At 43.0% G+C, this 19,335-nt stretch overlaps 1 protein-coding gene across 3 annotated transcripts in view; it reads right to left on the reverse strand.

The window, feature by feature from the left end:
• Nucleotides 1-588: 588 nt before the first annotated feature.
• bsnb (bassoon (presynaptic cytomatrix protein) b) overlaps nt 589-19,335 on the reverse strand; it is a 47,892-nt gene continuing 29,145 nt past the window's right edge. Inside the window, exons 4-14 of one of the 3 annotated variants that reach the window (XM_029826968.1) lie at nt 17,367-18,167; nt 11,385-16,357; nt 10,157-11,339; nt 7,568-9,659; nt 6,380-7,200; nt 5,560-5,671; nt 5,313-5,459; nt 5,149-5,203; nt 4,944-5,052; nt 4,539-4,657; nt 589-3,698 (exon numbers count right to left, since the gene is read on the reverse strand). In XM_029826968.1, coding sequence (XP_029682828.1) covers nt 5,163-5,203; nt 5,313-5,459; nt 5,560-5,671; nt 6,380-7,200; nt 7,568-9,659; nt 10,157-11,339; nt 11,385-16,357; nt 17,367-18,167 — 10,170 coding nt within the window. In that variant the 3' untranslated portion in view covers nt 589-3,698; nt 4,539-4,657; nt 4,944-5,052; nt 5,149-5,162. Of the gene's footprint in view, nt 3,699-4,538; nt 4,658-4,943; nt 5,053-5,148; nt 5,204-5,312; nt 5,460-5,559; nt 5,672-6,379; nt 7,201-7,567; nt 9,660-10,156; nt 16,358-17,366; nt 18,168-19,335 lie in introns of all 3 variants that reach the window. The other 2 variants (XM_029826969.1, XM_029826967.1) reach the window with 2 other exon arrangements.

Consider the following 19,335-nt stretch of genomic DNA (forward strand, 5'->3'; position numbering starts at 1 on the left):
ATAAATACAAAACAATGTTTTGATTTGGGATAAACCAATCCCTTCAAGTTTCGATGTGCACATTTTGTTAAAAATATTGCTGTTTTTGGTGTGATTGATTGGTCTTTTGTGGTGTGATTGGTCGCTCCAGCTTTCAAATAATGTACCAGTCCAGATGTGAGAATTTGCCATTTTCTTTGATAGAGAGCATTTCACTTTTGAAAAGCTCCATTACAGTTTGTTCTGTATCCAATATACCTTCCTTTGTAGAACTGGATGAATATTCATTTCTTACAGTGTTTTTGTGACTAAAATCACTGTTAAAACCTTCAAAGACTGGACCAGTACACAGGACACACACCTCCAGTCTACCCGATGGTTCCGGACTGTAACCAAACCTCAGTTCTCTCGGGGAGATGTACTGAAAATGCGAGATTGAGGGAAAAAAATGAGGTTAACATAAAAGTGCTTAAAGAAAACATTGCAACGAGTAAACAAATGTTGATTTGTCTTCTGTCTGGAGACACAAACCCCAACCTGGCATCTGTCTCCATAGACGCTGCACAGCAGCAATGGGACAGGCTCGGAAAATCAAGCACAAGTGCACCATTTATACCTTTACTTTTTATTCTCTCTGTTCAGAAATTGCAGGGTCAATAATTTCATTAATCACATTACTTGACATGATGCACCAAAAATTTATCGTTTACAGGAATACACTGAATAGAACACAAGGTTTCACAATGGATACACGACTGACAGTTTTGCCCATTGCACTTACAACAGTGAATGACAGTTTCAAGATATTTTGTTTTTCTGGGTTTTTTTTGGCTGTTCCTTTTTTTTTAATTATTATTTTTACCTCCGGTCACCTTGCTGTTTACGTCCTTCTGTCCATCTGCTCACAGACCTCCACCCCGTCTGACAGTGACATTCTACTTCGCAAATGCTGTGAAGGTCTGCTAATTATTGTTTTACGAGCACGATACAAAGACTATAAACAGACAATATGCTTCTGGATAGGACTTCTGCTCCACTGTTGTAAACAGTCAGTACAAGTCAGTCACATACACTATGCTATGCAATATTTAGAGTAACCTTCCTTGTTAGATTCATCATCATCCTTGTTATTCCAGTAATAAATTTTACCTTTATACACAAAAGTTGGCAGCAAATACGGCGCGGGGATGCACATGACAGCCGTAGTCAGAACTGAAAAGCTGTACAGAAGAATGAAGTCATATTTACAGTAAGAAGGGGTGTCTGTCTGTCTGTCTGCCTTTCTGTCAATCGGACGGCTGCACTGACGGCTTTTGTCACCCCAACAGCGTCCCCGCCTTCTCTGTCTTACGACCCTTTTCTGGATTTCGGCGATCAAACGCCACCAGTCAGGCTTGTGCTGTCCAACTGACATGCCCTGAATTGTGAATGACTGGCCAAACGTTGAAACTCCCTTCGTTGGCCCTGCTGATTTTGATCTGCGCCAGGCAACCCATGGTGACATCATGCTTTTATTTATTATTTCAGTCAAAACACTATAAGATGTGTGTCATGCATCTCTCTAATGGCTTGACTGTTGAGTGGTTTGACGAACAATGAAATATCAGAGAGGAACATTCCATTCACCCCACAGGTTATACTGACACCCAATATGTACATCGACAAGTAATAATGAGGAATGCTTGCCATCTGTGTCGCAGGTTTATACCAGCATGGACAGTCACTGCAAGCCAAACACTGAGGAGCCCAGGGCAGCCAAAACACACAGAAAATTGAATGAGACCCGACAAACAGCCAGAGGAAGCCAAGCAAACTCATGCTTCAAAGCAACAAGATGGAGGACATTCAAAACCGGCACTCTACGCTCTACCAACAGATTACCCTTTGGCAACAAGTCCCCCCGTGTGGGGAGAGGGGGATTAAAACATGCCACAGAAATTAAAAAAACAACAACGAAAAAACAAAAACAAACAATTCTAGCTCAATATTCAAATCCATACAGACGATTTGCTAAGTAAAAACATTTCCCGTGATCTTTCTTTTTTTTTTACTTTTAAGAATATTTTCATGTGGATGCAGTGATGATGATAAACTGCCTTAAACTGAACCACTTCCAGATTTAATATGAGTCATTGCATAGAACATTTGAACTGATAATTGCTTTCGTCCTCTCCTTAATTAGTGTGAGTGTGTGTGCATGTGTGTGTGTGCGTGTGATTGTGTGTGCATGGTAGTACAAGTATTAGTGGTATTAGGCAGTGGGCCCAGCTTGTTCGTGAGACTGTGTGTGAATTGTAACCTCAACAGCTCTACTTTGAGTTACACACTTAACCTTGGCTGTGACGTGTAACCACTATTAAACATGTCAATTTGTGTCTGTATGAAAAGGGAGTGGCAGAATGTATGTCCATATGTCCGTACCTACATGCTTCTGATGCATGTGTGCATAACGTGCATGTGTGGACACTGAAGAGTGGCTGTAAACCTTCCGACGGATTGTGTTACGGCTATTTATTGACAGATGTGATGTTTCCCATCGCTAATTTAAACATTTATACGATTGTGCTATAATACCATTTTCTGCATGCTATTGCTTTTAAAAACCAACAAGCAACATATTTAATGCAAGAAAATATATTCAAACAACCAAAAGTGAAAAATATAAAGTTTTGAAATGAAAAACAGACCAACAAAAAGTCACTGAGGGTTGATTCCATAAATACACAAATGACTATCTTTTATAATTAGATCTCTGTTCTGTTTCATGTAAATACAATACTATACAATTGTGTAAAAAGAAATGCATGATAACATGGACATTTTAAAATATGTGAGGTATACAAGTAACAATATGTACTGAATAAGGCTCTTCCATTCAGTGAATATCAGGCAAAAATGAAAAGAAACTAAAAGATTAAACCAATAAATAAAGAGGAAAAAGTCCCAAAGGACTTCTTGTTGTTTTTTACAGTCAGCTCTTGAGCACTGAAGTCAGCTCCAGATCTGACTATAATGATGGCTTTGCAATGGCTGATAAAGAGCCGTGGCCACTCTTTCTTTTGGTCCTCTTATCTGTGTGAAACTCACACTTATGGGCACACTGGTAGTATTTCCATTCCCTAAAAATGTACAGCTAATGACAAGTGGCATCTTGGGAGGTGAAAAAGTACGGACTTCTTTTTTTTCCCCATATTTGTGCGTGCATTCTCATGTCCATGTTTACATGATGCATTCTGTAGACTGTGAAACCAAAAGAGGAGAAATAAAAACACATTCAAAGAAAGGGTCGAGTTCCCTATGCTGGAATGTAGCGGAAGGGTCGGAGAAACCAAACAATCCAGGATTGTGGTGGGACGTGTCCGGCGGGTTGTCACTGCTATGACGCAGTGTGTCGACTACAGGTGTGTGTTGTCATTGATATCTTTGGCAAAACCTATGAAAACCTTTGCAAGAGAAGACTCTGAAGACATCAGTTTAGAGCCGAATATCCTTGTCAGGCGCATGATCTCCAGACATGAGTGGCGTTTCATTACAATTCCTGTAGAGGGCGTTGTGAGGCTTCCTTTTGTGATCTCATTGACAGGAGAAACAAGCACAGCTGCACACTGAATTTCTCCCATGATAACCAGGTGCTGCTGTTAGTAGGCCTTCTGTCACCTGGATCCCAGGGGTCTTTTATTTCACATCTCTCCTCTGCTTCGCTGCATCCTATTTATTGGCTGTGGGAGAGAGGGAACGAAGAATGTCAGCGGAAGTAACGTGCAAATGCCTCATAATACATGGGAAGACAAATAGCACACAGAGAAAACATGCCTGAATCAAATAAAAGACTCTGGTGTGAAGTCGAAAGGTGGCATTTACAACTAAAGGTGCAATGCTTGTTGTACAGAACACAGCCTACACCAGCCTATGCCTTTTCACTTCCTCCAACACTTCAGCCAAGTGCTCTCGATGTTATCGGGAATCCTCAAGGCTGACGAGCACTGAGTTAGGTTCATCCCTGCATTCAACCACTGGACACTGAGGCTGTGCAGGCACAGAGACGTCTGTCTACTGACATTAACCCCGGTACTAAAACAGATTAATCTGCTGAATGATGGACCCCACCCACCCCCATCATGAGTCACAATTTTATTCTGCACAAGTTCTGACAGCCACTAAATAAAGCAAAATGAAATATACGCTATTCACTCTTCTGTATGTCTGCTCCATTGGGCTGAATTATTTTATCAGCTTATTCGTCCGTGTAATGAATGATGCTTAGAGTGAGTCATGATTCTGTGGTGTTGCATGCTGCTCTCTGCGTGTGTGACATTACAGCAAGGCCACAGTTAGTCCTCTCAGTCTAATTATAGGCCGGTGTCCTTATGCCAGATTATTGGATGTGAGTAAAATTAGAAGACGAACTGCACTAGTGCTACCCCACCAAGTGTAACGTTGACACAGAATGGGAATTAACTAGCAGCAAATCAATGGAACAAACTCAAGGCCCAAGAAAAAATAAAATAACGATATAAATTTGTGTAGTTGAGTGTAGCTTAGTTAAAGAATCCACCTACTTTACTCCTTAGTCCGCATGTCTTGTCACACTTGGCTGACGAAGCAGTTACTCTGATTTCATTTACGTTAATCATGTTTGGAGACCTCGGTGCTGAAAAGGCATTCTTTAATTCCATGTCTGTTTGGGAAATTTAGGAAATAAGAAAAGTGGTCAAACATACTTTGTATACAAGTTTCATCATTGTGGCCCAGGATAATCTATGAATTGCTGAGAATATAACTTCAGTTAAAAGTGTTTTCTCTGTCACGCTGTTCTTGTTTTCAGTAGCCAGGTGACATTTGAAGATATTTTTTATCAGCACAATATCAACAAAGCGTATCAGCAGTGCACCTCCGATAAAATTAAACATCGAAGTGAAGCTTTAGATTTTAAATGGGTTAAGAAAAAGCAATGAGATACTCACTGATGCGTTCAGAATCTCACTCCTTCAATTTCTTCTATAATTTCAAAAGTCTTCATAGGTTTTTCCAAGTACAGAAGAGCCAGTCCCTCTAATTTCAACCCCACATGCCCTGAAAAACAAAGTTTATTCAAATCTTTCATTTCCAAATCTGAAACCAATGATGAAAACCAATGATAAAATCTTCATAAAGCCAGTTCAGACTCACCCTCCACTCTTATTTCACCAAAATGAGGTGAACTTCTTCCCAAGGCCAGACAAAGCTACGACCATGACAAGAAGAAAACATATGAAGGAATTCCAGCAGTATTTGCTGTAATCACTCTGCTCTATTATATTTAAACATGAAATTAAAATGGTGTATGACCCTACCATCTCCTAGTTTTCCCGCCTGTTCGGCTGCTCCTCCTTGCAGGATTTTGGTAAGAACATTTTCTCCCTCAGGAGGAGCTTGTCCTGCAGCAGTGCTGCCTATACCTCCAGCCTTGCTCCCGATGCCAACAGGGGCAGCCTTAGAGCCTTCAGCCAAAACAAAAATAATCATGATATGCAACATTTTACAGGCCTTTCTTCTGGTTGATGCCAGTTGGGGGTTGATGTTGCCTGAACTAAGACTCACCGATTCCGGTTAACGGTGGTGTTGTTATTTTGGAAGCTGGAGGGACTGTTAGGATTCCTGCTGAAGGTTTTATTCCAGTGGTTGAAGCTGAAGGTGTTGTGACCATTTTTGCCTGTGGACGTTCAAATGTTAACAAGAAGGGGGTCAACATTTTAAGCTCTTTCAGCTGTCATCTGCTATTTCCACAAATATATATTTTTTAGTTGTAGGCCAAGTTTTTATAAATGCTTGTTTTCAAACTTTTTAGAACTCTGGCAAATTTCTTTTTTTAGTCTTTCTCAGCAGGTAAAAAAATGAAAATGTTAAAGTACCTAAACTGGTGGTTAAACACAATATTAGAATACATAAAAAAAACAGACAGAACGATGGACCAATCACAAGAGGCCTTTTATTGTGATACTGCTCCCTTTTTGTTTGTGAAAACTAATCTATGGAACGCCACTGGTCAGGAGGGGAACGGATATGGCGGTCGCAATCGAGAGTGTCCACATTGCACAAGGTTGTCAACGACACAATCGTTATCAAGAGTGATTTTATAAGAGATCGGCTATTTCACATTTGTTATATCTCAAAATTAAATCTGACAGTTGCCCGAGGTGGAGGCCAGAGCTGTCACCAGAGAAGAAAAAAGGTTTGCTGAGTTTTTCTGGGAAATTAAGATACACAGTTAATAATAGCCACATAAATGTGGCTGAAGAATTTTTCATTGATTTCAATAATGTGTATCCAAATGCATGATGTTTGGATCATATTTGATAACGTAAATTGTACCGTTTTTGTTTGTACATAGATGATTAAAATGAGATTCAGGTCTACTCACATTTGTAGTGGCTGGCTGTCTCGCTGGCTGACCTGATGGTTCCGGGCCAGATTTGGGCTGCTGCTGCTGCTGCTGCTGCTGCTGCTGTGCTGGTCCAGCCGTGGTGGTGGTGGTGGTGGTCGGTGTAGGCTGGCTGTGTGGTGGTGTTTGGCTGCGTTGCTGCGGATGTGTGTTCTGTTGATGCTGCTGTTGGGCCTGCTGAGGTGCATCAAGTGGCTCTGAACCTGGATGTCTCCCAGAATGCCCCTGACCACCCGAACGCTGCTGCCCGCTATGACTCTGAGGTGGCTGCTGCTGTTGTTTAGACCCAGTTGCAGTGGGATCCTGCCTTCTAGTTGTTCTATCTCCCTGGGGTCTCTGGCCCCGTCCTCCAGTACCATGGTGACGACCAGGGTCTGATTCTCGAGAGAAATCACCTGAGTTTCTTGGACTTGCCTGGGCAGAACGTGAGTCGGCACCGCTTCTTCTTTGCAATGACGAGGAGCCTCTGCCGTCACTCCGAGCAGTTTGGTCTTTAGGATGTGTCCTGGAAGACCGAGAGGACCTGGGGTCCTCTGAGGTGTGACGTGAAGAGCTGTGTCTGCCAGAGCTGCTGCCATGGTGACGGTGTTCCCGTGGTGCCGAGGAGGATGTGTGGCGTTGCTGGCTGTACTCTTCCCCAGGACAATATTCCTCCGGAGGTTCGTCGTAATCATGGTGAGTGTGTTTACTCCGCCTACCTGTGGATGAATGACTTCCACTTCCATGATGTTTTGAACGATCAGAACGGGCCTCTCGTGGCTTCTCAAACCAGTCAGTCTCTTCTTGGCCCAAATGATAGGCTTTTGAAACCAAAACAAATATTATCAGTCAATTGTTTGGTGGGATGACAAGTGCAGCATGCAGACTGTAGCCATGCTCCACAAAAAGACTCCATCTCACAGTCATGAACAGACTTAAAAGAAATCCTCAGGAAAAAAAAGAACTCAGAAACCTTGCTAAACACAGTGATGCGTGCAAAACAACAAATTTAAGACTTTTCTGGTGTAATTTATCATTTGAACCAATCCTGGAAAAATGAAAAAAAAAAAAACAAGCAAAGCAACAGCGTTTTCAAAGTTCCAAACTTGGCATGCAGTCCATTTTCACCACATCACAAAGAAACGAGAAACGAATGTCAGGCAGCACAAACAGCTCAGCACCAGTTACCTTCACTGTCAGAGACAGCGCACTGCATGTCATCAATGAGGTAAGGGTCATCTGGTTTATAAACATGACTCCTTGGCATGTCCTTCTTGTGGTGGTCCTGTACATCGGGCAACGAATGACTGGAACCGTACTGGTTCCTCACATCATGACTGTCTGGTATACCAGACCGTCTTCCCATGCCTACGGTGTTTCCAACTGGACTAAGTGGACTCTCTTCTTCAGAATTTTGGTTGCGCATGGGAGGTCTTCCACTGCGAGTACTTCTCTGACACCGTTCCATGGCATCTCTCTCATAGGATTTACTTCTATGACCTGAGGTGTCTCTGGAGGAAATCTTATCAATACCGTGTCCTGTAGATCTAGACCTGCCTGAACTGTACATCCGGTCCTCCTCTTCAAGACCCTCACGGTTACTGCCAAAGTATTTCTGTTGATCATATGCATTCTTCTTCATTCCATAATTCACATCATCTTGGAGTTTCTTGGCTCTGGACACAACTGTACAGCTGCCTCCTGTTGATGTTGTCATCGTATATGAAGCAAAGTCTGACTCCACATCTCGTGCTTCCTCAATAGGGGAGAATTTAGAAATTTTCTGCTCCATTCCTTGCTTCCGATGTTTGCTTCTTTTAGAGGACACTACTGCAGGGCCGAGATTCTTGGGTGCAAGCTTGTGGCTACTGGAGCTGCTCCGTGATGTATGCCTATAATCATCATAATAATACGTTGAGGCACCGCTCACTGTTGGGGTGGTGCGACTGTCTGTTGTGCTGTGATATCCCCCTGTGCTAGTTGGTCTGCCATAAGCATCAACAGGTTCATCTTCAGCCCTTCCATAGGCATTCCCACGTAGCGGGCCATTCTCACTGCGATACCTTCCTCCCAGTGGCTGGCCAAGGGCATCAGTGGGTTGGTTCGCGTTATCTTTTGTCAACTCGCTGATATCATCAATCATAACATAGTTACGTGGAATATTCTGCTCCAGGTTAGACGTGTACAGGCCATCTGAAGCATAAGCTGAGGTGGGACTCTCCATAGTGTGTGTCAAACCTGGTTCTGGAGGACGATATGGTCCGTAAGCATTATTATAAATTGCTCCATAATTGGCATCTGGCGCTGATGTGGCCACTGACACAGCTGGGTTGCTAATGACCTCATAGTTGGTGGGGACTTTCTGTTCAAGATCAGCTAAAGAGGTTTGCCGTGGTCTTTGGTGGTGGACTGTAAGGATCTCAGCCTGGGGCTGGTAGAGACCAGGTTGGTAGGAACTGTGGCTGGGATAAGGAATGGTCTGGATTGTTGTCGGTTGACCAGGTGGATGGAATCCCTGATGACCATGCTGCTGCATTCCATGGTCTGTCTGGTAGGAGGACTGGTCATACATGCGATTGGAATATGCCCCCTGGTTCTGGTAGGCAGGTCCTGGTGGAGGCTGTGGCTGGAATGTTCCTGGTTGGGGTGCAGAGGTTGAAGGGTACTGAGGGGGTTGGAAACCTATTGGTTGATACCCTGAGCTTGGCTGTTGGGTTGATGGTTGACTTTGAGAGTATGGATAAGTTATATAGGTTGAGGTGGAGGGATACTGACCAGCTGCATTAAGGTCATTAGTAAACTGACTCATTGGTGCAGTGCTAGGTCTTGTCAGCAGTCCATTAGAATCAAAGTTTCCCGTTACCCCTGCCATCCTAAGGTTATTGAGCTCACTGTCGGACATGTAGTCACGAGCATCACCGATACATCTTAAGTAAGCCAGCTCTCTCCTCTCTTTTTCCTTCACCATGGTCTCTTTACGTTGGGTGATGCCCAGCTCTAAATAGCGCAGCTTGGCATCGATCTCTTTCTCCTCTTCCTCGAGTTCAGCTTGTTGCTTACGTAGCTTTGATGATTCTTGTTCCACAGCTTTCAGTTCACTAAGCAGGCCGGTCTTTGTCACTCCTTGAACATGTCTGGGTAGGACTCTGTGAGACATGCCAGGAGAGCTGTACATTTGTGCTGGAGTGACAATGGGAAGTGGCGTCTCTTCTGGAGGGGGGCTGGGAAGTGTCCTCTTAACTTTCCTCATCAGAGAGTTCTGCTGCTGCAGGGAAGCCATCTGTTATCAGAAGCAGAGACACATCAGTAAACAGTAAGCAATGAACAGAATGTGCATGTAATTTTCCTCGGGTGTCTATATATACTTTTTAGTTGTTTTTTTTTAAAGAAGAGAGAGGAAAGCTATAACTAATTCTATTAGGCCAACACTAAAGTAACACAGTTTGATTTAATTTTTGCTTTACTGACAACCCTCAGCTTCTAATGTGTCCCTTTATTCTGATTTAGTAATGTTTATTTTTTTAATCAAATTTTGACAGATAATTTTTCCAGATAAACACAACAATCTAATCTTAAAAGGGTCCTTAGAAATGGTGTGAACATACCTTTAATGTGGCATACATACATAAAGAATGTATTTCTTATTCCATATCTAACATATACTTGAACTAATTTAAATAAGTTTATTAGCAGGAAAATTATTTAATTTAAAGTGGACTATTACTACAAAAATTATACCACAAAATAAATGTTAGATTTTCTTGAACAGTTTCTTACCTGACTGTTGGACAGAGCTTGCTGATGATATGGGGAAAACCTGTTCTTTCCAGGGTCTTCTGATGTAGGGCTGAGAGGCTTTGGATCTGACAATGAACGCTGCACGCTTTTGATTGGTCTTGGTAGGGTTTGGTGGCGTTGAGGTGATTCAGCATTAAACGCCTTCTGCTGGGGTGTGACATGGGCCTTATTAAGCTTCTCCTGAGAGGCGAATGTTGTCTCAAGCATGCGATGAGGAGACAATGGTGATACGGGGGAATATAATACTTGGGGAGATTTGGGAGGTTGTCGTGATGGGGAATCATTGTGTTGATAGCCTATTTCCAGGGGATCTGGTTTCCTTTTCTCAAACTTAGCAACACCTTGGAGCCTAAGTGAGGTTGGGTCAGCAGTGTTTGCTCCAACTATATGGAGACTTGTGGAATAAGGACTAACAGTTGTAGGTACGCTTAGTTGGGGTGCAACCACAACCTGAGACTGAGATTCTGGTTCCGTTTGGCAAGCTAGACTCTCTCCTTTATGGGTTCTCTCAGGTGCCGCAATGTAATGTAATAGGTCAACTTTTGAAGTCTCAGCCACAGTAATATGGATTGCAGGAGAAACCCTACCTAGCTGGTCTGGTTCTGTTTGGCATGATGAATCATTTGTGGTCTGTATAGCTATGCTTGTAGAAGCTGCTTTAGCTGTCCCTTCTGCCTTTGTCTCACCACCAGAGTCAGAGTGCTTGGAGACCCGGGATCGGCGGCGCCTTACGGGCTGCTGTTCCCAGTCACCTTGGTCCTCCTCATCAGTTTGGACGCTGCAGTCGGCAATACGTCGTGTCCTTCTACGTCTACCCATGAACCTGTCCTCTCCATCTTCATCATCTGTTTGCACACAACTGTCTGTAATCCTTTTCACAGACTCCTCCTCAGAACCATCCCTCAGCCGAGGCATTGAATTCTGCTTTTTCATAGCTTTAGAGTCAGCCTGTTTATCACTACTTCTCAACGACATTTCAGAAACAGAACTATGGATAGGTCGAGCAGTTACCACAGCTTGAACCACTTGACCATCCTGCCAAAACTGAACACTCTGACCATCTTGTTGAATAACTCGACCACTCTGATCGCAGATAATGAAACTCTGAGGCGTACCTCCTCCAACAACTACTCCTTGTATTGGAGCCTGAGCTGATGTTGCAGCTGCAGAAGCAGCTGCAGAAGCTGCAGCTGCTTCTGCAGCCGCTGCTGCAGCTACTGCCTCAACTGCTGCTGTCTTTTGCCTTTTCTGCTCTTCTAGCTGCTGCTGGAGTTGTTGCTGTAGCGACTGAATTTGCTCAAGCTGCATTCTCTGTTGGGCAAGTTGTTCCCTTTGCATAATGAGCTGTGTCTCACGCTCTGCCTGCTGTTGCTGCAAGACTTGCTGCTTGATTGTTTGCAGTTCTTGAATCTCTCTCTGAACCAGCAGTTGTTCCTTTTCCCTGTGTCGCTGAAGTTCCATGCGATCTCTTTCAAGTTCCTCTTGAAGGCGTAGCTGTCTTAATTTCTCCAGTTCAACACGCTCTCGTTCTAGCTGCAGCATGTGTTCTTGTTGTTGACTTAATCTCTCATCATCCTTACTTTTCGGCACATCAGTGGAATCAGAAAGTTTAGAACCTGATGTGGCAATACTGTGAGTTGTCACTTGTGTCTGGCCCTGTGTCAGCTGAGGTTGGGTTTGAGTCAAAGACAAAGGTTCAGTCTGAGCAGGTATATGTTGTGGCTGCATTTGAGCCTGCACAATCTGGCCACGTGGAGGGTGGCCATGAGCTTGAGAGAAGGTTGTAACACTCTGTGTGTTTAGGGTGTGGTCCATCTGTTGACCTATTGTGGTTTGCAGACTAGTTGCTGCTACATGCTGGGAGGGCAAAATTGATGCAGCTGCTTGCACAGTGGCTGTTGTTGAAGGTTTGCCAAGGTATACAGCTGTTTCCTGGTGTAAAGTAGTTGCATCAGGAATAACTCCTGATGATGTGTCAGATGTTGGTAATTGATTTGCAGGTGGGTAGGAGTACGGTCCCTGTGTGGATAGTGCCATTCTGGTGGTCATTTGAGGCAACCTGGTCAGAGTAGCCAATGGTACAGCAGTTACACCAGTGGGGTATGGTCGGTAAATTCCTCTAGGTATTGGACGGTGGACAGAAGAAGGTTGAGTGGTAATTGGCAAGGTTGATGCTATCGGAGTGTTTATGGTGGAATATATCATGCCATCCACTCCTCTCATAGCAGCAGGATACAAGGCGCGTATACTTGCTTGTCTAGCATTTATTAGGTTTGTTAAGGTTTGACCATTAGCAGTTGGTCTTCCATCCGTGCCATATAACAAGTTTGCTCTTATTGATGCTAAACTTTGCTGAAGATTTAGTCTTGATAAAGGCCCACCCCTTCCTGTGCCATACGGTCCAAGTTCAATATTATGTCCATATCGGCTCCCAAATTGATCAGCTGAATTGAGCGCAGCACACATCCGGCTAATTTCTCTCGCAGTGGTTGCACTGTACTGGGCCAAATTGGAGTCTTGTGAACCTGTTAGTTCACGAGAGCCATATGTATACTCCGAATTGATATTTGACATAGAGCCATAGCGGCGAAGTGGTAAAGAAGGCCCTGCTAAATCTCCTTGGTGTCGCAGGTCTGTGTAAGATCCATATTGTGCACCTACACCAAGGTACCCACCATCATGAGCCTGATTCATGCTACTAAGATCTACTGCAAAACTACCCTGACCATTGTTTTGATGGTGACTCGTGTCAGTCATAGAAGGCAGATTAGTATCAGACATAGATGGTTGAATTCTTCCTGACTGATATGGTTTATTCTCCCCTGACACTCCTTGCTGTTGTTGTTGTTGTTGACTGGCATCATAATATGGTGGATGGAAGGGTTGAGCTGCTTGAAGGGTTTCAGTGGTGGGGGTTTTATCTGTGACTACTGGTGTAGGCTTCTGAGTGAATGACCCTGAACAAGAACCAGCAAAAGGCAATTTGTAAACAACATCACAACAAGCCACTTGGTTTTCTGGTTTGATCTGTCCAGTAAGATCCAAAACCTGAGGAGAAGGGGTTTCCTCTGGTTTAACCAGTTGGGTCACTGTGCTCCCCTGTGATACATTAGTCTCATCAAGTTGCACAATCATTGTATGGGGCTTACCCGTAGAGAGGTTAACTGCAGTTGGTTTGTTCTTTAGCTCCAAGGCAACGGCACTATACATCTCATTAGAAACAGCAGCCCCAGATGCTAAAGGTGAGGCAAGAGGGGATACTCTGGGAATGGTACTAGCAGTCACTACAGACTGAGCATTAGTAGTTTGGTTTACTACAAGGTCTTTTTTCATAAGCATTGGTTGAACCTGATTAGCTAAATTGTATCGAGCAAAAGAGGACTGCTGGTGCTGCTGCAGCTGCTGCTCAAGAAGTTGCTGCTGCTGAAGGAGTTTCTGCTGTTGTAATTGCAGTTGTTGCTGTTGTATACCCAAGTTTTCCAAGCATGCATCAATTTTAGGAATGGATGGGTCAGTAACTACTGGCTTACTCTGGGTTAAACAGACAGCTGATCCAACACCCTGGCCTAAATCTACACGGTTTTGCAATGGATCGCCATACACAATTTGTTGCTTGGATTGGGATGTGAAAGTAGAACCTGCAACTGTGATGCTGATTGTGGTTGGTGTTGATAAAGAGACACATGGTTGCTCCTGTGCATTTAAGTTTATAATAAGGGGCTGAACTGCAGTGTGTCTACCATGTGGCTGCTCTCCTCCTAAAGAATATCTCCGTGTGTCTGAGGCAAGGGATGTTAGGTCCATCCCTTGGTCAGTCATGATAATAGGAGCTGGCCTCATTGGAGCTCTCAGATCCACCACATTAGTACTTGAATGTATTTGTCCCTGACCCAGCATAACTGAAGACCCTGAAATATTGGAAATTTTACAAACAGATATATTTTCCATAGAACCACGACTGTGTGCAATTGAATTCCCAGTGCTAATACCAACGTTAACTTTTTCAACACCTTGTACCATTTTTGGTGATGAAGGAGAACCTGTTAAAGGAGGTTGAGAACTATACAAGGTTCTACAAGTGCCTTGTGTTGGTGATGATAAAGGGGAAGTGGAGGAATTTACAGTGGCTGGTTTGGAAGGACTTGTTGTACTAGAGACAAGTGTTACCACCATTGCTGGTGACTCTTGAGAGGACTGTTGGCGCACAAGACGTGGTGAAATAGACCTCTGAGGTGTTTGAGCTCCATGGGACGGTGAAGTTGATGTGGGGCCACTAGGTAAAGGTGGCAACTGCCTGCCAGTACAACCAACTGGCCTCACTGATGGCATATGCGTTGGGCTTTGCACAGGAGAAATTGTGGGAGAGACAGGGGGGCTGGGACCTTTGAAAAGAGAGAAAACTTTGGAGGTAAGAGAGGATGCTCCGCTATCAGATGATGCCTGTGCTGGCCTCCGGGAATCTGTTCTAGTGTTGGAAGGCACGGTGCTGCCTGCCTGTCGAGTTGAGGCAGCCTGACTAACTTGGGATTTAGTTGTAGCAACTCCAACAACACCTTCAATTTTGGCACTCTGGGTCATCATCCTGTTTTGGGTTTCTTTCGATAGATGTTGTGCCGCACGAATTCCTGAAATTTTCTGATCACTCCCTGTTGTGGAAAATGATACAGGTGCAGCAATTTGTGTTGGACTCGAGCCAGGCGTGAGGACAGTTCCAGCTTCAAGATGATGATTATTATCAGTGTGTGAAGCCACCTGCTGCTGATTAATTGTTTGCCCCCGCCTTTGCATGAGTTGGGCTTTCTTCATCATCTCCTCATAGACCTCTTCTGCACTTTTTAATGTTTTATCAGTGGTTGACCCTACTGATGTCTTTTCTGTGGGAGAATAGAGAGAGGTGAAGGTTGGAAGATTATATTCATTTCCTGCTTTGTAAAGCTTTCCACCAATCAAGTCAAAGCCTTCCACTTCTGAGTCCATAGAGGGCGAGTACTCTGAGCATGATGATCTGTGAAGCTCCTCCATTTCTGCAGCTTGTCTCAGTTCCTCTGTTGGCGATGCGTCCTCTATTGGTGAAAGATTACTGGGAGGAGTTTTAGATCTTTCCCGGCGTCTTTGTGCCCGTAGCTCCTCTTTATCCCTCTTTGTTTTTCGAGCCGTGCTTCGAATCTTTTGTTGCTCTAGGTCTCTCATCTGCTCTTGTTCTCTTAGTAGTTCTTCCTCTTCTCTTAGTTCATCCTCCTCTGAAGAGTCCTCAATAGTTGGCAACAGTGGCCCATGGGACCTATGTCGAGCTTTTCTCTGCTGCTTTGCTTCCTCTAATCTCGCCCTGCGACTAGGACTGCTGTCACTGTCATCTTCCATGGATGACACAGATGTGGGGGATGTTCCAGAGGTGTAACTTGGAGTTGTGGCAGGTAGGGTGGATGAATATTCTCCTTTAGATCTCTCTTCAGGGGATCCAGTCAGACTCTCCATTTCTAGCTCAGGCTCTCTTAGGTCATGATCCGTACTAAGCTCCATGTCCCGATTATAGCTGTTGGTGTTATTAAGCTCAATGGTTTTAAAACGCCGGAGGCCTCCAGCAATCACAACATCTTCTTCATTTGCCTTGTAAGGACTGTCTGCTGCTTTGGTATCATCCTCAAAACTGTTAGAGTGCTGAGTTAGCCTCCGTCTCTCTTTCAAATCCCCACTGGCTTTATGTACCTTTTTTGTTTTTTGGTTTCCATGTTCTTCCACTTCCTCTTCATCAGCACTCATTTCCATAATCTGCCTTCTCATGAATTCCTCATCTGTTAGGTCTTTATGTGTTTTTTGTCTTATTGGCAATGGTGAAAGACCACTTTCACTGCTGTCTTCCACATAATCATGGCGAAGTTTACAACTGAGGTCATCCTCTGATTCATCCCTTGCTGCATCATCCTCAGGACTGTACTCCCGATCCAGCATTACAGAAAGTGAAAGCGGTCTGTTCTTTTGGTCAGAGATTGTCTTTGATTCTAGAAGATTTTTCATGGAGTTTTCAAGTATGTTGATTTCTGATGGGATGGAAGCACCTCTTTCACTGAGCTTGATTCCTTCTTCTATAATCTGACCTGTAATTTCCCCGTGAGAGCTTGAAATTCCATCTGAGGAGTATCCAGTGTCACTTAAACTCTGTGTACTTGATTTGTTGGAGTCCTGAAAAAGAGGGAAAAAGAAAAGGGTTGTTTTATTCTGCAAATGAGAAATATTTCATTAAATAAATCTGTGGCAAATCTATGTTATAAGCTTAGCTTTTAATTTATGCCCCACTAATACAATAGTCATTTATTAGATAAAAGAGGTTAAACTAATACATATGACCAACAGTGACACATAATACACAATATATTTCAGAAAGAAAAAAATACATCATCACATTTGAAAATTTGAAATTAAAATCAACCCAAATATTACACTTTGGATTTTAAAACCAAGAAAACTTTGCTTGTAGTAACTGCAATTGTCATAAAACAATTATTTTATTATTAACAGTCTCTTTACATTTTACTCTTTTATTTATATCTAATGCACAGTACAAAAGGCTAATCTGATTTGGGTTGATTTTTCCTTGAAATTAATGTAATGACAAAGGAAAAAAAGACTGAAACAGAGTGAATTAATTGACAGTTGCACAGCAAAGACAAGTGTCAATTGGATACATGCTTGATTGCCACCATTTTTGCATTCTCCATTGCATTCTTCAAATCACTGAAGAATAACACACATGCTATGCCTGCAGGATCACAACATGTCACATAAAAAGCTGGAATTTGTTTTCCAGAAAAAGGTACAAACAAATTGGAAAAATGGTAAAAGAGACTGACGGTGAAGAGCCATTGTAAAACTAATAATGAAGAAGAAGAAAGCTGTGAATGATGATGACTATTATAATGAGGTTATGTCAGCCCATAGTAAATAACATATTATGGTAATTATGGTAAATGTATGAGAAATAATAATAAAAAAATACAATATCTGATTAATTTAAAATCAAATAACCCACAAAACATAATTTTCAAAAGAAATAAAAAAAGACAGAGAACATGATATGATTGTTGGACAAAGGGACAATGATTAAAGGGTTATAACAAAGTTAATTACACAAATATACATAGAAAAAAATCAAAATGTATGAGTGAAGGCGAAGGGGTTGCAGGTAGCTCACTTCATGGTGTCTTGACTTCTGTGTGTCTTCTGATGTCTTCACATCTTTTGGTGAAGTCATATTCTCTGACAAAGTCTTTTTTGGTGAGGACTTGTTCACTTCTTTGAGAGCTTTAGGTGGGACTTCAGTCTTCTCCTGGCTCTGCGTTTGTTTACGGGCCTGTGTGCTACCTGTGGGTTTAGACTGAACAGGTGCTGTTTTGGATTGAGTTGTAATGGCCTTGGAATTGTTGGTAGTGGTTTTACCAGTTGCAGATGACACTTTTGAACCAGTGGGATGGGACGGACCCTTAGCTTGGGCAGAGGGCTGAGCAGATCCCTTTGTCTGAGTCAGCCCTTTGGCCTGGCCAGGGCCCTTCATTTGATTCGAAGATGAGACAATGCCTTTACTTTGAGAATTCAATTGATTAGGACCTTTAATTTGAGGTCCTTTACTCTGAGCTAAAGGCTGTGTTGGACCCTTTGATTGGGGAGCTGGCTGAGTTGCACCTTTAGGCTGAGCAGAACCCTTGGCTTGAGGAGAAGCTTGGCTAGGCCCCTTGGTTTGAGAGGCTGGCCCAGACAGTTTCACAGGAGAGACAGGGCCACTTACTTGAGGACCCGTTGCTTTCTTATGCTGTTGAAGACCTGTGGGTTGAGGCCCTGTAAGTTGACTAGACCCTCTCTGCTGAGATGGTTGTTGACCACTTGTAGCAGAAGGCTGGGGGGATCCTATGGGCTGTGCAATAGGAGCAGGCATATCTCCCAAATTTCCTGACAGAGCTCTTTGTGTCTGGCAGTTCAAACAAAGCCATTCATTTTTCTGGAAAAAAGAAGCAGGGAGAGAAGATTCAGTGGTGTTGAAACAAAAACATCAGAAAAGGTATCAAAAGTGTGAAGACTCAAAGTGGTGTTCATGTTGAATAAGGCAAATCAGAGAACTACTGCATGAAAACTCAGGGACTGCCACAGAACAAGGACTGTAAAAATGGAGAGTGTGACCAAATGAATAGCCCAGAGCCTTTCATCACTTCATGAAGGATCAGTTAATTGATGACTGTTTGAATTCAAATCAACACATTTCTTGTTAGACAAGAGGAGCCAAACCAGCTTTTACCAATGTATGCCTACCACAATAAGCTTTGCAGGAGGGTACCTTGAATATTTGAAGTTATATCCAGGCACAACAGATTCAATTTCTGAGCAATGCAACAGATCAATAAAACTACTCAAAACAAATAGATTATTTTACTGCATCTTTTGAGAGCTGAAAAGGGAGGTACTGACACCATATTTGTCATGCCACCATTAGGTTCTGTAAAAACTGTCTGTACCTGAAGGCTGCATGGGCATTCTTATGTTAAAGGCTTATACATCAACAGAACACAACAAAAACCTTATAAAATTCTATACTGCCTATTGCCATCTCATAGATCATTTCTTAAATTATTTTCACTGCAGTATAAAGACAGAGGATCTCCTGCAAATACATGTAACTCAGATACAATGAGCAGGAATCCAATTTAGCTTACAATGGAGCCATCTAGACAAAAAAGACAACAGGGATTGACGCTATTTAGTCAGCAGGGAAGAGCCCAGCAGCACAAACAGTGATGTATATCTAGAGACACCGGAGACCAGTGCTTGACAGACATGTCTCCAGTGATAAGGTTTAAGCAGAGGTTGTCTGCCTGTTTCACTTTATATTGATCCTGTGTGGAGACATTGATCAGACTCTCTGAGTGAGAGACTGCTTAAACTCCTCTCAAATGTTGAAAGTGTTTATCCTGATGATGTAACAAAGCTCACTGGCCATATTTGATATCTGCAGACCCCTATCAGTTATACTAATAACCAAATGGTGCAAAATATGCAACAGTTGAACTATCGCCTTCCTGTCAAAGCAGTGGCAATAAATGTGAACACAATACAATGTCGACACACATTAATAGATTTCAAATATCAACATGCTATTTTGATTCAGTCTAGTT

The sequence above is a fragment of the Takifugu rubripes genome, chromosome 19 (genome assembly GCF_901000725.2).
Source record: "Takifugu rubripes chromosome 19, fTakRub1.2, whole genome shotgun sequence".
NCBI classification, from domain to species: domain Eukaryota; kingdom Metazoa; phylum Chordata; class Actinopteri; order Tetraodontiformes; family Tetraodontidae; genus Takifugu; species Takifugu rubripes.